At 39.9% G+C, this 15,554-nt stretch overlaps 1 protein-coding gene across 6 annotated transcripts in view; it reads right to left on the bottom strand.

Annotated features, from left to right (window-relative positions):
• Window positions 1–15,554, bottom strand: part of akap9 (A kinase (PRKA) anchor protein 9) — an 87,304-nt gene that overhangs the window by 56,107 nt on the left and 15,643 nt on the right. For 5 of the 6 annotated variants that reach the window (XM_033637536.2, XM_033637538.2, XM_033637537.2 and 2 more), the window contains exons 4-10: window positions 13,229–13,291; window positions 10,856–10,996; window positions 8,289–8,444; window positions 8,000–8,134; window positions 5,007–7,877; window positions 3,576–3,647; window positions 111–258 (exon numbers count right to left, since the gene is read on the bottom strand). In XM_033637536.2, the coding sequence (XP_033493427.2) occupies window positions 111–258; window positions 3,576–3,647; window positions 5,007–7,877; window positions 8,000–8,134; window positions 8,289–8,444; window positions 10,856–10,996; window positions 13,229–13,291 (3,586 nt within the window). The remainder of the gene's footprint in view (window positions 1–110; window positions 259–3,575; window positions 3,648–5,006; window positions 7,878–7,999; window positions 8,135–8,288; window positions 8,445–10,855; window positions 10,997–13,228; window positions 13,292–15,554) is intronic. The other variant, XM_033637540.2, reaches the window with a different exon arrangement.

The following is a 15,554-nucleotide window of genomic DNA, read 5'->3' as shown; positions in this document are numbered from 1 at the left end:
TACAACGGCAGAGACATCAGCCATCTGTGCTGTACGATCATGAATCATACATCAAAAGCTTTGCCACAAACACAAATGCACACAAAGGCAACTGAAAACGCATTACTCACCCTGGTCACTGTGATCTTTCAGGTTCTGCAGTTTCAGCTCCAGAGCGTTTGCGCGAGCATCCGTCTCCTCCTGCAGCAGCTCGAGCTGGGCGGTGTGGATCTGAGACAGGCTGATGCGCTGAGCCTCCATCTGCAGCCTGCACTCACCCTAACCACAGGAAGGAATATCATCACATTAACACGGCTGGATTAAACCACGGAGGAAAATGCCTTTTTGCAAGCATACAATTTTATATTGAAGAGTTTGTCTGTGTTGTCTCAGAAAGATCACACTTAATGACACCAATTAACAAAAAAACAAACATTTGTAACATTGTGGAAAAATTGTAAAAAGCATAAGATACATATCACTTTAGTTAAATTATGCAGCATGCTACACCCATTAGCTAATCAGAGGAGCTTTATGATTAAATATAATTCCATCAATCCTATTTTTAAGACGGAGCAGTGGCACGAGCCATCTGCTTTCAGGCTGAGAGGTCTGCTATTATCACTTCTGTAACAGAGAACAAAAGGCAAACAGTGAGGCCTTTTCCTCTAATTATGCATTATGCATTAGCACTAATTCGCTAGGGTTATGCAATTACCAAATTGTGATTCCGTTACCTTTGATGTCAGATGTTTTTTAAGTGCACTCTACATTTTAATTAGGCTGTATTTAAAACGCTTTGTTATGATACAATCTCCCCATTCCCACTACATCTAACAGTGCAGTGTGAAGAGTCCCTTCAAACCTGTAACCGCTCAGATGTTGCTGCTTAAAACATGCAGATAAGAGACGATCAGAGCAGGACAAACAGACGGCAGCTGTGTTATAAAGTGCCGCTGCTGCTCACACCAACAAGTACAGAATTACTTCTCAGATGGAAATTATTAAGTTTACTAAAAAACATAACCCAGACTAAAGAGGAGATCACTAAAACGTATAAAACCAAGGCTACATTTATTGAAGGAACCACTTGTACAAACATTTTTGTTTGAAAGTGGCACATATGAGTGGCTGAAGAGAATCTGTGGCATTCAGCACGGTATGAGTCATGTACAGTACAGATGGGTTACCTTTATCTACAGCAGGAAGAACACTCATTTGACATGAATTTGGAGTCTGAATAGTGTGTGTCATCAAAACAAGCTAAAATAAAATGCATTAATATATCAAACTTAATGCAAAATATACACTCTGTTCGCCATGCAAATTTACTGTTATTTGATTTGAGGTTTTTTAGATTTAATCGGCATGATTTGGCACAGCAGAGTAGAAACTTCCTCTCACTCTGACAGCTGCCTTAAGGCATTGTTGTAGATCATCCTCCATGCACCTGACAGCGTGACATCACTGACCGCTTTACTTTAGAAATATGTTTTTCAGCATTTGACTTCTTGTCAAACCATTCCCTTTTTATTTCTGTCACTGTACAGCTCTGTTCTGATAAAACTTCGTTGTTTTAAGTCACATCTACGACTTCTATTGACACTGCTGAATTCTTTAAGCATTTGTCTGCAGATATCTGACTGCAGGACTTTAAGCTCTGCAATTAATTTCTTCTTTTTACTCTCGGATTGTCAGTAAAACTTGCACTTGGGGATGCAGATAATTCAAATGATCGTCGTATTTGTCAGGCTGAAAGGAACCTGACTCTACATCAAGGTTTGTGCAGTTAAAGCTACAGTTGGTATCTTTAATGGAAAAAACTTTGTCGTATTTGCTGAAACTGCCACTACATACACACAGTAGTACATGAGGCAGATAATCTATGAAAAAAAAGCATGTACCTCTGCTTCCTTATGGTGCTTTTAATGACATTCACTAGAGTCTACTGAAGGAAAACAACCAATCAGAGCTGAGGAGTCTGTAATGCAGCTGCCAATCATGTCAATCACTGCTTGTAAACTGCAGTCAAACTGCCTTTTTCTCATCTCAAATGTTTCAGAAACATATTTTAGTGTACAATTTAGCTGTAAAATTTGCTCCGGCCTGTGGGCCATGCTTGGTTTTGGCTCTTCTGTTTTCAACGTGGCAGCCAGGTCACACATTTTCTCATTTTATAGCTAAACAGTGCACTAAAATATAATTCTAAAAACATTTGAGGGGAGAAATGGGAGTAACCGGTATTTGTAAACAAACAAATGGGCAAAAGCATTATTCTCATCACAAAAAAAATACAGCGCTAGCAAAGCGGTGGTTTGTCATGGCAAGCTGTCGAATAGCTGCACAAATAATGACAATGAACTGATCAACGACAGGGTGAGATCCAAACTCTAAGGAAACGGCAAGTAGTTGCTGGTGGGCAAAAACAGGCAGTGCCAACGACAATACTATTTGAACCTGATCTGTAGGATAGAAGAAAATGCAGGTGGATAACAGCTGTGAAAAGGAAGCACTGGACACTGGGATCAAACAATTGTATTTGCGGTACACATTTTATTTCCTGTACGTTACTTCAACTAACAAATGGATCATATTTAACCTGCATAAAAGTGATCATTTTATATAAAGGGAAATTTGTAAATGTCTTTATCTGACGTTAGTAAATGTTGTTGAGTCAGGTTGGTTGCAGACATGTTTAGCTAGCTAACGTTGCCAGAAAACTATCTGCAACCAACTTGAGTGAACAACATCAATGTTATAAAAACATTTAAAATTTCACTTTTATCTTTTATGTAAGTTAATTATGATTCATTTGTTAGCTGACATTACTTGCCTGAAATGAAAAGTTTACCACAAATAGGAGCATCTGATCCCAGAGTCCCGTTCTTCTTTTTCACAGCTGTTATCTACCTGGATCTCCTTTCATGATGATGTTCAAAAGGAAATATGTGTCACAATATTCTGCTACCCATCTATTTTTTTACACCCTATTACTACACAAGATTGCACCATGACTAGGGTGCTTATCTTGTGTTTTTGTGTGTATCAACCAGGTGAAAATAGTATTGTCGCTGGCGCTGCCTGAGTTTTTCCCGCCACCTGTTTTCACTCAGTAACGTCAGCTCAGAATCTTGATTCATATTTGATCAGCGCTGCCTAGTTTGACTGCAGCTCGTGAGCAGCAATTGACGCGCCTGACATGATTGACAGCTGTGTGAGAGACTCCTTGGCTCTGATTTGTTGTTTTTGTTTACATACGGTGAATTCTTACAAATGCCATTAGAGATAAACAGATAAAAGGATTATCTATCTCACACTACTGTGTGAATGTAGTGACAGTTTCAGGAAATATGACAAAAAGTTTATTGTATATAAAAGTTTCCAAACGTAGCTTTAAGAGAGTTTGCTGAATCCCATTTTAGCAAACCTCAAGAACAAGAGATTTTTGGGACAAGAATACGAAAATGTTCTTGCATGATTCCTGTTGTTTTTGTGTTGTATGAGCACCTCTTTATTGACCTTTACGCCACACTGTATGATGTATCAAAGTGACACTGAGAAGCAAAGGGCAGGATGTGAGCTTAAGTGACATTTACATGCTCAGTCGTCTCTCCCTCTTCCTCTTCTCCCTGACACTCCGTGCGGTGGCCAGTCCCATGTCTGCTCACCTAAATAAGCAGGCAGAGAAAAAACAGTGTGGTTAAAAAAACAACACATCTTACATATCACCCCTCTGTACAAATGCTGACAATTATGACATTGATGACAGAAAGACCAGATGCACCATTATGGATCACTTCCTGAGGGGGAGCAGAAAATAACTAAGCAGAATCACCTTATCATTAAATTGATCCACTATAATTTGCAACAAAAGAAACATCTAGTTTGCCTCTATTTCATTTTTGTTTCACCCGCGTGGAGTGTTGTTTATAAAGCTTTTCTAACAGCTTTAATAGAGGTTGATCATCTGTGTTTGACTGTATACCATTAAAAAAAAAAGTTCTTTTATTGATTAAATTAATGTAAGAGGGCTTATACAAAACATTAAACATATATCCAATAAGATATCATTTTCCCATCCTATTACACATCAGCCGTACATTTTACAATTATTTTTTAAGACTTAAAGGCACTGAAAATGTCATTCTGGATCATATGCAGTGTTCCAACCCAGGAGGTGACAAAGAATATGAAACACAAATGTGAAATGGCAGACAGACACTATCTTTTGCCTGGTGTAATTGAGGCAGAGCTTGGAGAGACACAGACACAGAAGTGACTGGGGTAAAATGGCTTCTCACCTCAAACCCTTCACTCCCTGCAGGATGGAAAGAAACTAGAATGTACACATTTCTACACAACAGCAATGATTCAAAGCCATCAGAAGACTGAGGGTGACTGCTTTCTTTTCAGCCCTTTTCAAAACCAACATTAAATTCAGTTTGAGGACAAGCAGCATCAAATGAAAGCAGATTATAAATATTGTATAGTGTTTCTTTAAAAGTGGAAATGAGCAGAATATCGATGGAGTCTTGACTCCTCATCGTTATGTGCAGGCTTTACTGTGCGTGATTTTTTCTTTTACATTATTCTTACTACAATAACACACAATATAAATGTCGCTGAATGGTCGGCATGAACTTAAAAACATATGGCTATTGACACAACAGTCTGAAGCAAGGCTGCAGACACTCAAGCAATCTGCAATCATGACCGTTAGTCACTAGAGAGGAAACATGTTAGTGCTGAAATGCCTCAGTCATATTCTGTTCAATCTAAGAGCTTGATGTAGCTGTGAATGCAATCCACACATTTCCAATGGAGCTAATAACAATAGCAAACATCAAAGCATTAACTGTGAACGTGACATCTTTGAAGCATGCAACTGTGCTTTCATTTCTCATGCACAGCTTTTTTGAAAAGCTCTTTAATCACACAATCAAACGTGTAATTTCATCAGACTTAAAAAGGAAGACAGAAAAGGCAGCGACTGGAGAGTGGTGCAGTAGATACATGTGAGAGCCTACCTGTTTGTTGATGTAGTCTCTGGCTTCGTCTCCCTGGTACCCGTCAGTGGAGTCCTCCTTACCGGCCCTCTCTTGTGAACATGACATAACCTGGCTCTCCATCTGAGGCTGCATCTCCTGCTCTGCAGCACTTGTTGCTCTCTCCTCCTCCACCGCTGCCTCCTCTTCCTCCTCCCTTTGTTTTTCTTCTCTGCAGTCTGAGAGAGCGATGCCCAGTTTGCGCTCCTGCTTCGACCTCTGCCGTCTCTTGCGCCTGCTTGACCCTGAAGCTGTGGGCTTGTGCGGGGAGGATCGTCCCTCAACAGGTCCCTCCCCCGAGGACTGGACTGCTGCTGGAGATGGAGTCTGTGAAAGCCCCTGGAGCTCCAGGGTCTGCCGGATGCCGTCTCTTTCAGATTCAGCTGCCTGCAAGAGGGACTGAAGAGTGTTTATCTCTTTTTGCAAAGACTGAATCTGAAGGTGATGATCCTCAAAAGAACAAACTGGCTCAACAGCTTGCTCTTCATGCTGAAGCTTAGCTTTTCTCTGGGCACCCTGCCCCTTCGTCTGCTTGCTCATAATCTCTTGCTTCTTTTCCAGTTCTTTCCCTAGGCTTTCACTTTGTGCGATGACCTTCACATTTTCTTGTCTCACTTTCATCAGCTCTTCTTCCAGCCGTCCCACTTTGCTCTCTGTAAACATCAGTTGCTCTGTAACTTCGGAAAGCCTCCCAGCCAAGCTTTCCTTCTCACTTAAAGTAACATTAAGCTTCTCCATTAGCTCAGTGGTATCTTTTTCTATCACAGCTTGTTGCTGTCTATCTGTATTAATGTCCTCCATTTTGATATCTCCTCTGCTCTCCTCCAGCTCCCGAATCTGTGACTGAAGGCTGGCAATTTTTGCCTCAAACTCAAGTGTCTCCTTCAGTGTCCTCTCTTCTATCTGTGTCTTTGCCTCAACAAGACATGTGTACTCCTCCTTCAGCTCCTGATAGTTTACCTCGAAATTCTTCTCCGCGAAAGAGAAAGTAGTCCTCTGCGTTTCAATTTTCTCACTGAGCTCAACTACTTGTTGCTGTATTTGATTGATTTTCTCACTTTTTGAGGCCAACTCTTCTTTTAAAGAGTTATTACATTCTATCAGTGTCTCTTTCTCCAGTTCCTGCTGTTTCCATTTGTTCTCCCAACTTTGTTCTTTCTCTTTTGCCTGGTTTTCAAGCACATCTGTCTCTTTTTGTAACGCCTTAATTTTGTTTTCCATTCGAGCTCGTTCTTCTCCTCCCTTTCTCAGTTCCTCAAGCTCTACCTGAAGCTCCTGAAGCTGCTGGACAAGCTCATCTGCCTTGGAGCTGCTCGAAGCGAGCTTAAGATCTTCTTTTAGCCCAAGAATTTGGTGAAAAAGCTCATCTCGCTCTGTGGCAAAGCTCGCCTTTTCCCTTCGTAACAAACGCAGCTCTTCTTCATAACCGATGCGCAGCTCATCCAGTGCTTTCTCATGCTTGATAGCAGCTTCATTGAGAAGATTTTCTGTGTTTAGGAAGCTCTCCCTTTGCAACTCTTCCCTAAGAAGCGTGAGCTCTTCCTCATGGCTAAACAGAAGCTGAGTCCTTAGTCGTTCCAGCTCTGCTTCCTGCGACTCTGCCATGCGGTCAAGCACAGCGTCTTTCTCCCTCTCCAGCATCTCCAGCTTGATCTTGTAATTAGTTATTTCTGAATCGTGTTTAATGTCTGCCTCTTGTGCCGCTTCCTGAGCAGCAGCCAGCTCACTTTTCAGATTGTCAATTGTCTCCTGGAGGCGCTGCAATTCATCTTGTCGGCTTTCCTGAGAGATGAGACTGTGGGAGACCTGCTCCACTTTTTCTTTAGCAGAATGGAGATCTTGAAGGAGATCCTCAACCTTGGTCTGCAGGTTGAACTTCTCTTGGGTGACTTGGCTAAGTTCATGTCTGGCTTTATCATACATTGCTTGGGATTGCTCTAATGTCTCTTGAAGCTCCCTAACCTTTGCGTTGAGTGTGTCCACCTCAACACTAACACTGGAACTTTGGGACAGTTGTTGTGCTTTTAGAAGCTCGAGCTCAGCGCGATGTTGCTCAGCCATTTGCTCCACTTTTGCTGCATGCTGCAAATTAACCTCCTGCTTCATCTGGACTATTTGCTGGCCGTACATCTCGTCCAGCTCTGCCCTGAGAAGTTCAAGCTTCCTCACAGTCTCCTCCTGCATTTTTTGGATGGTGTCGCTCTCAGACAGGCTGCCCTGGTGATAACGCTTCTGCAAGTCCTCTACTGTGCCCATGAGCTGCATGATTTCATTAGACGACATTCGCTCTTTCTGTCTGGAAGTTGCAAGGTCAACCTTACAGCTTTCTAATTCCATTCGCTCTTTCTCCAACTCTAATTTACAACTCTCTATTTCCTTTTTACAGCTTTCTAAGTCAGACTTACTGATCTCCAACTCATCCATGCATCTTTCAAGCTCCGACTCTTTTGCAGCCATTCGCTGCTGCAGGTCATGCAAGCGTTTTTCAGAGGACTCCAGCTCATCCTCGAGCTGGGTAAGAGAGCAGTCACGTTCTGAAATGACTCTCTCTTGCTCTGCTATAATCAGTTCTTTATCATCTGAAGGGGCTATAATATTCTTATCAGTAGTCCGTCCCACATGAAGTAGTTCCTCTCTGAGCATGGTCAATGACAGCTCGTGTTCTGTGATTATTGCAGTTTGCTCGGAAATTAACTGATTTTTCTCTTTCAGTGTTTGTGCAAAAGACTCCTCCGCCGTTCTTAACTCTGTCAGCGACTGCTTCTGACTTAAAATAACTTTTTCTTGTTCAGCAATGAGCAGGTCCTTTTCGTTTATCTGCTGTGTGAATGATTCTTCTGATCTTTTCCCCAACTACAAAGAAAACCAATTATTAGAAATGCAGGGGAAACATTGAGAACACACTTTGTAACCACTTGGATTTAACAGAGTATAACTAAAAGATGTATGCAGGATCATACTAGGCAACTTATTACCATCTCCAGCTCACTGAGCTTCTGCTGGAGCTCCTCCAGCTGCAGTTGGTACTGCATGAGCTGCTGCCTGGCCTGCAGAAGATCAGCTGCTGTGCTGCTGTGGCTGGTGTTCCTCAGCGTCTCGCCCGCCTGCAGCTGTGATTTTTCATATACAAATTAATTTCTAATTGAATGCATGGAGAGCAAGTAGTAGAACAAAATAATAAAAGCATAATGGCCTGGTGCTGCTGGGTGGTGTAGAACAGAATAGCTAATATCTCACAGTGGTTCAGACATAAAAATTTCTCACCTGCTGAAACTGAATATGTAGCTTTTGGCTTTGCTCCGTCAGTTCCAGAAACTCTTTCATGATCTCGTCTTTCTCTTCACGAGCCTGCTGAAGGTTAGCTGTGAGCTGGGTGATGATGCCATCTCGCTGCTTTAGAGCAGCCTCAAAGTCCTGCAGCTATAAAAGTCAAAAGCAATTATGTAAATCACCTCACAGAAAACTTGAAGGCAAACTTCAGTATCTTTTTAACCTGGACTGTGTTTACCCCACGTTGTCTAAGTGACTAACTGAGGCAACTATTTTTGAAATTGGTCCTCTATTGAGTGAGACTGTGCAGCGGAATTGGCAAAGCAGTCAGGCAGTCAATTGTGCACTGTCAGTTTATGTCCACTGACAGGCTGAGCTTGATTTTGTTAGTGTATGACAACATTATGGAAAAGAGCCTACACAGAAATTAAATACGTATTTCCTCGCCTTTCGCTGGACTGTTTGTTATTGTGATCAAGTCTCACTGAAGGAGAGGTCTTGTTCTGAAATCTCATGGACTTTTTCACATTGTCAAAATCAGCAAAATATTTAGCTATGACATTTAATATCTTTTAGATATCACTAAGCTATGCTTTCTGTGCTCCCACACTACTAACTCTTCCGGGCACTCCTCCCTCCAACTCTCACAAATGTTTCCACCTGTATTTTTCCTACAACAAGTCACCTCTCATGAGATTTCAGAACAAGACTTTTCTTTGAGCGAGACTTTGTCATAATGAAAAACAGAGCAGTGAAACATTTTGTTTCTCTGAAGGGTCTTTTCCATTATGTTGTCTTACACTTCTCATAAGAATCAGTCAGTAGCAAAAATAAGCACTTTTAATGGAAGCAAATTGACGTTGCATAATTGTCCATAGCAGCAGCCTGTTTTACTGTTGCCAACTGCTGCGGTCTCTCATAATACTGAACCAAATTGTTCTTACCCTGAGTCATTTAGACACAAAAACATAGGAAAATAGGGTGCAGGTTGAAAAGTTTTTCACTTGAGGCGTTATTAGTAAGGTACAGCAGAGAAATACCATAAAACTTTAAATAAAAGCCTGGTCCCAATTAAACCCCCAGTCCCTTTTACTTGCCCAGTGTGGCTACACATTTTGACAAAAAAAAAACGCCTGTCTCAATTAGAGGCCAGGACTAGTTGTCAAACAGTATAAAAGCGGGTTAATGGCTACCTCAAATAATGTGTCCATTCCTCAATTACCCTGTAAGTTATTCATATTCCTTTAGTCCAAAAGGGTCCTCAGATCAAAAGAATCAAAAGGGTTATTCATAAAAATGTACGCAAGATGTGAGTATTGTTTTAAAAGGATAAAGTTGTATTGTGTCAGTATGCAGGGTGCTGTAATCCTTGAGTGCCCTGACACTCTCTGATGCGTTGTCTGGCGGAGCTGGATCAAATGAATGATTCATAAATGATATATCATCTCAAAAGTTATTTCTAGACAAGTAATATTCATACTGGATTAAATAAACAATTGGACTGTATTTCCCGATCTTTGCTGAGCAACAGTTTTGTGTGAAAGGAATTAAAGGCCTGTCCCCTGTAGACGCCTGCCCCAAATATAGGCCTGTTGTTTTCAGTGATTCAAACAAATAATAGCCCAGGCTATGAATTGAAGTGTTCTAGTACCTGGGCAAGTAAAGGCTCGACTAATAATAAATTATATGATAGTTACAAAGAAAAGAATAGATACTTCTGAGAATTCATCAATCAGAGTTATATAACCTGCCAAAATCTAACTTTCATGAACACTTAAAAATTAAATTTACCTTTTAGAACAACAAAGTTGAGTAAAAACAGTGAAGGAGATACATCCTTTCATAGTTTGTAAACTAAGAATATCTAACAAAGCCTACACAAAAAACATACTAGGTCAAATTTAGTGTATTCTAGAAGAAGAATCTAGAAGTCAGGAAATCAAAGCAATCACCAGCTGAGAAATGAAACTAAATGTGGTCATATCTCTAGAAATATGGAAGGATATATGTACTAATACATGGAAAAGCACAAGTTTAAGAGGCAACTCTGAGCTGCTGGTGAAAATGTAAGGAAGAGCTTTAGATAGCATTTTTCAGTTCTCACTCATTTTGGGCCTGAGCAATTATTACTTGGCCGAACACCACAGCCACTCTTTCAACAAACTGATAAGTGTCTTGTTAGCAATTTAAGAGCAGCAGCAATTAAACAGATAACAAAAAACTGTCTGAAACCAAAAGTGCCTCAACTGAGCAAATGGAAGGACACCATTAACAAAATCCATAAAATGGAGAAAATAACCACAGGATTAGAAATTCAGCTAAACTGTTTGATGTGAGATGGAAGGGAAACAGATATCATACAAAGATTAAGTGGAAGGGGAAAGAAAAGAAGAAAAAATATATACTTTAAGAAGTTCCCTGAAACATAACTATTCTTATTTAAGAAAAGTTAAAATAATCTCCATCCATTGTGTTTTCTAAATGCACTGGCAGAAGTTTAGCCTTAATATTCAGAGGAAAAACAAACAGTATGATCTATGATGAAGTCATAAATCATTTACCTGCTGTACTCCCTCTGTGCCAAAGGCAGCCCTGATTTCTTCCAGCTCTCGACTCAGCTCCTCCACTGCCTGGGTCTTGGCGGCTAGAGCATCCTCCATCGTACCTCCCTTTGTCACCTGCTGCAGGGGCTCCACCTCCTCCTGAACAGGAGAAGTTGCACTTTTACAAGGTTTTGGTAAAACCATGAAAAGCAGCTTTCAAGAATGAGCTTAGCGATTAGTCACCACTGGAGAGGGACAGCAATTAGTTACAAGAGCAAGGAGCCACATGAAGGAATATGTTAATGTTATTTCTATTTTTAAGTGCTGTTGTGGTCAAAACCAGCTTTAAATATACTGTTCAAAATGCCAATAACCTAAAGAAGATTGAGCAAAAGGTGTCTCAGTGAGCTCTACAAGTGAAAGTTAATGAGATAAGGTAGTTTAATTCAGCTACTTTCAAAGAAAACTAGAGAAGCTGTAAGTAGGAAGCAAAGTTAAACTATAGTACAAACAAAGTATTTCTCCTTTCCCTGTTTTCTTGAATTTTGCAGATTGCTGATAGATCTGATTGTTGTGGGTTCTCAAAGGTTTAAAAAAGGGGGAAATTCGAGGGACAAAATGATGCAAACATAAGTTATTTCTTTCTTGCAAGATAATTAAGAACACAGTTTTTAGCTGGTAATTTTGTACCTTAGATTCCCTTTAACTTCTATTAGAACAGCAAAAAGTATGTGACCTCACTGAATGGCCAAAATCCAACATTCAAGGGAATTAGAAAGGGGACAGAAATGCTTTCATAGCACTTATATTATACCAATATTTTTCTTGAAAAGATAAAAACATTTGCAAATAAAGCTGCAACAACTAGTGAATTCATTGATTAGCTGACTGACCGAAAATTGAATGGCAACTATTTTAATAATCAAATAATAGTTTTAGAATTTTTTAAAGCAAAAAACATTTGCTGGTTCACGCTTCTCTAAAAGTGAAAATTTAATACATGAGCAAAAATCAAGTAGCTTTGGATTTCTGGACTGTTGGTCGGATAACACATACCATACCATAGACAAAACTAGAATTACCGCCACATAGTTGTATGTCTCTGCATGCCACACCAGGTAAGTTTCCTTTACAGTTTATATCCATGTCTGTGAAAACATGGATGCTTCACACACATCTTCGCCTCATTACACTGAAGATCTATACAAATCAGCACAGTTCCAAGATTAGTGTCACTAGCTCAGTATCTAACCAAATGTTCTCTTCCTAAGATATGAGGCTGAGTAGTGGCCAGAAAAGTGTTTTATGCACAACATTTTGATGTCACAGTGAAGCTGACCTTGACCCTTTGAATATAAAATGTCATCTCTGTATCATTATATCCTGTTTGACATTTGTGTGAAATTTTGTCATAAGCAGCGTAAGAATTCTTGAGCTACTGTCAAAAACATATTTTGTTAGGTCACAGAGACCTTGATCTTTCCCCTTCAACCACCAAATTCTAATCAGTTTACTCTTCAGTCCAAGTGAACATCTGTGCCTAATTTTAAGAAATTCTCTCCAGGCGTTCTTGAGATATCACGCTCACAAGAATAGGACGGATGGACAACTTGAAAACATGGACTCAGCTATCAGAGGCATAAATATTAATCCAGAATAAAATGGCCAGATTAACCTTAAATGAAAATAACTGTTAGTTGCAGCCCTAGTCGCATTGTTGTAGGAGGCAGATCATTTGGAAAATAATTACTAGGTTTCACCCCAGACAAAGGAATAACAAAAATGTCAATAATTTAATTTATAAAATATCTAATTTAAATTATGGTACAACAAATATATCATAACAATACTTAGTCCTATAGATCAGTTGTGACTTTGTTAATGAACCAGTCCTTTTTTTAAACATCTCACTGTAAGCAATGAGGCAGTCGGCATGTCACTTTAACCACCTCTGTTTTTGCTCCCCATCTATCTGGACTGTACTGATGGTTTGAGAGTGGCTTTTTGTGTAACACCCTTCTGTTCTGTTCCTCGCTGTCCTCTCCCTTCTTTTCCATCACTCACCTGCTTCTCCTTCAGCTTTCACAGATAATTTACACCTCTAAAATGTCACAAAGCCCTGTTCCATCTCCACAGTCATTTGTGCTTTCAAAATATTCATTTATAACAAAAGATTTTTTTTCTTCTCCCTTAAGTACAGCTTTTAACTGTACTGTATGTCAGTATATAGTGGAGTAAGTGCGACATAAAACAAGCTTGGTTAGTGGGTTACAGGAAATCTTGCAGAAGACTTAAAGTAAAAGCAAACAGAGAGTTACGTCCAGCAGCCAGTGGGTTTGCTAGCAGAGCCAAAAGCCGAGACAAAAGAGCTGCTTGATCTGATTACTGTACCCAGATAAAATCCTTTGAAGGCATCATTAGGTTCTCTGTCATCTCATCATGGCACCCATTTACCTGTTAATTCACAATGCTGTCAGTGAGACATTGAAGATTTGGTAGGTGTGACGGAAACGTCTACATAATTTCAGAAGTTATCACTGGGTAGAAACAATTTCTTAGCAAATGTTCTTAAATGTCCATTTCAGTATGGACTGAAATCATAATTAAATCATCCATATACTGATTAGATTTTCTTAATTTAGTTTAAGTCTCCCTTATTTAGACGTAATTCTCTTTTAATTGATTTTTAAAGACAGAACAAACAAAAAACACATTTACAAATTTGACACTACATGAACATGAAGACCTTTCAAGCATGAAAGAAAAAAGAAGTTAAAAAATGGATCACAGAATGCGTACATAGACTAGACAACGGGGGACTAAAATGAAAAGCTATTCTCTCCACTACATAAATATTGTATACAAAGTCCATCCGACCTTCAACACAATATTTCTTTTCCAGCTACTTCTTGGTTCTTGGTGAAATATGTATCCATTCTCCTCTATTCAAGTTCTTCCTGTCTTCTAGTTCAAAACTAAAATTGATTTTGGTTAAGGGGACATTTTCCAGGAGGCCATGAATTTTAATTCACAACAGAGCCACAGAGAGACAACTCCAAAATATATGAAAATGATTTGCATCTTTGGTCCTGCAGGATCTACAACAGCGAGTCTGATTTGAATAAAATTTCATCTTGGCAGGAGTACAAAAATAACCGATGACACCCTTCCAGCAAAATTCTCTCCAGGATGGAGAGCTTGTTTTCTAATGTTGTCTAAATATCTCTTCCCATTTCTCATGTGGGATCGTCACATTACTCTGATTACCATCTTATTTTAAATTAGAGTGTGTTTTCTTTATTGGGTATTTCCTTTGTCTTTTCTTTGCTTTAACTTATCATTATGAGTAAATGCTGATTGCACGATGTAATGGCTGTAGAGTATGTGAAGGTACATCACACCCTGTGGGACTGGGGTGCCACCTTATCAGGTGCATGCCCTGTTACCTTTGTTCCCAAAGTGTCCTAAAACAACATAGTTTATGATGTCAACTTCACAATCTCAAAAGAACAATGACACCATCTGCAGTTAGACTGATTCCCTATAAGCCTTCCTGTCACTATGCAATTCTGTCTGCCACCAAGTACGATCTCCCGCAAAAATGAAGGCTTGATTTATGGCACAACGGAAGTGAGTAAAACACTGCGTAACCAAACAGGAAGACAATAGAGCTTCTGTTTTCCCCAGTAGCTATAAGTTGTTATCTCCGGCTACCAAGAAGTATTGTCAGCTTGTTGAGATGCTCTGAGTGGATTTAAATTCCCTTTGGTATACAGTGAAGCGGTGTCTATGATGACTGGAGCTTTTCTCGGGAAAGGTAGAAACAGAAGGAGCGGAGCTGCAAGGCACTGTCGACGGGCCCCCAGGAAGTGCACCAGGTTTGAAGCCAATATCCATAGTGGCCAAACAATGGAATTACAACTTCTGACGCCCTCGTGATGCCATTGGGCCCAAAAACACTTTTTCTCATAGATTTAATGGTGAAAGTGATGTGTGTAAATCAGTGGATACATTTTTGGAGCATCACAACACCTGCAAAATGCTTGGGTCAGGATTTGATGTATTCGGTCCGATAACAGTTGAAAAGTCTAGAAGAGCGGCAAGATTAAATCATTTTATCCCCTTTTAAGTTAGCAGAGCGCTAAACCTGTAGTGGCTCTATGTGCCAAATGATGCAGAAGCAGCATCAATCATCCTGCTAATTTTAAACGCAGCAGTTGAATGTTTTTGGCTTCTTGCGTCACTGAGCATCTCTTATGGGAATAAACGGGGCCCCACTTTCAACGCTGTATCCTGTTGTCCTGTACTTCCACAGCTGACAATTACAATGCGAGACACAATAAAGATTTTGCCATCCAGGTTCAGACTAGGGACCCTCAAAAGTGTTAGTTTATCACCTTCATAAGTATAGGTGCAACTCATAACTCTCGGCTACAGTATCAGTGTAAGTTCTTTGCAGTTACTATCCTTATTAGCAGCATGATGGAACAACCAAAGTAACTATGGACAACAAAATACAGTAGTTGCTGTGCTCTGTAAGAAAACGGACATCGATCCGGTTGTCTTTGCAACATCATTTTGAACCTATCATTTTGGCAATATAATCTTTACCCTGTAAGTATCTAAAGAGATCTTGATTCTGCAAACTGAATTTGTCCTTACGCTCCTGGAAAGTCCTTTGTCATACCTTCATTTACAATAGATGTTCTTAATGTTT

This window comes from Epinephelus lanceolatus, chromosome 16 (genome assembly GCF_041903045.1).
Source record: "Epinephelus lanceolatus isolate andai-2023 chromosome 16, ASM4190304v1, whole genome shotgun sequence".
Lineage (NCBI taxonomy): Eukaryota > Metazoa > Chordata > Actinopteri > Perciformes > Serranidae > Epinephelus > Epinephelus lanceolatus.
The sequence above is the reverse complement of the archived record's forward strand: the minus strand, read 5'-3'. Positions and strand labels throughout refer to the sequence as shown.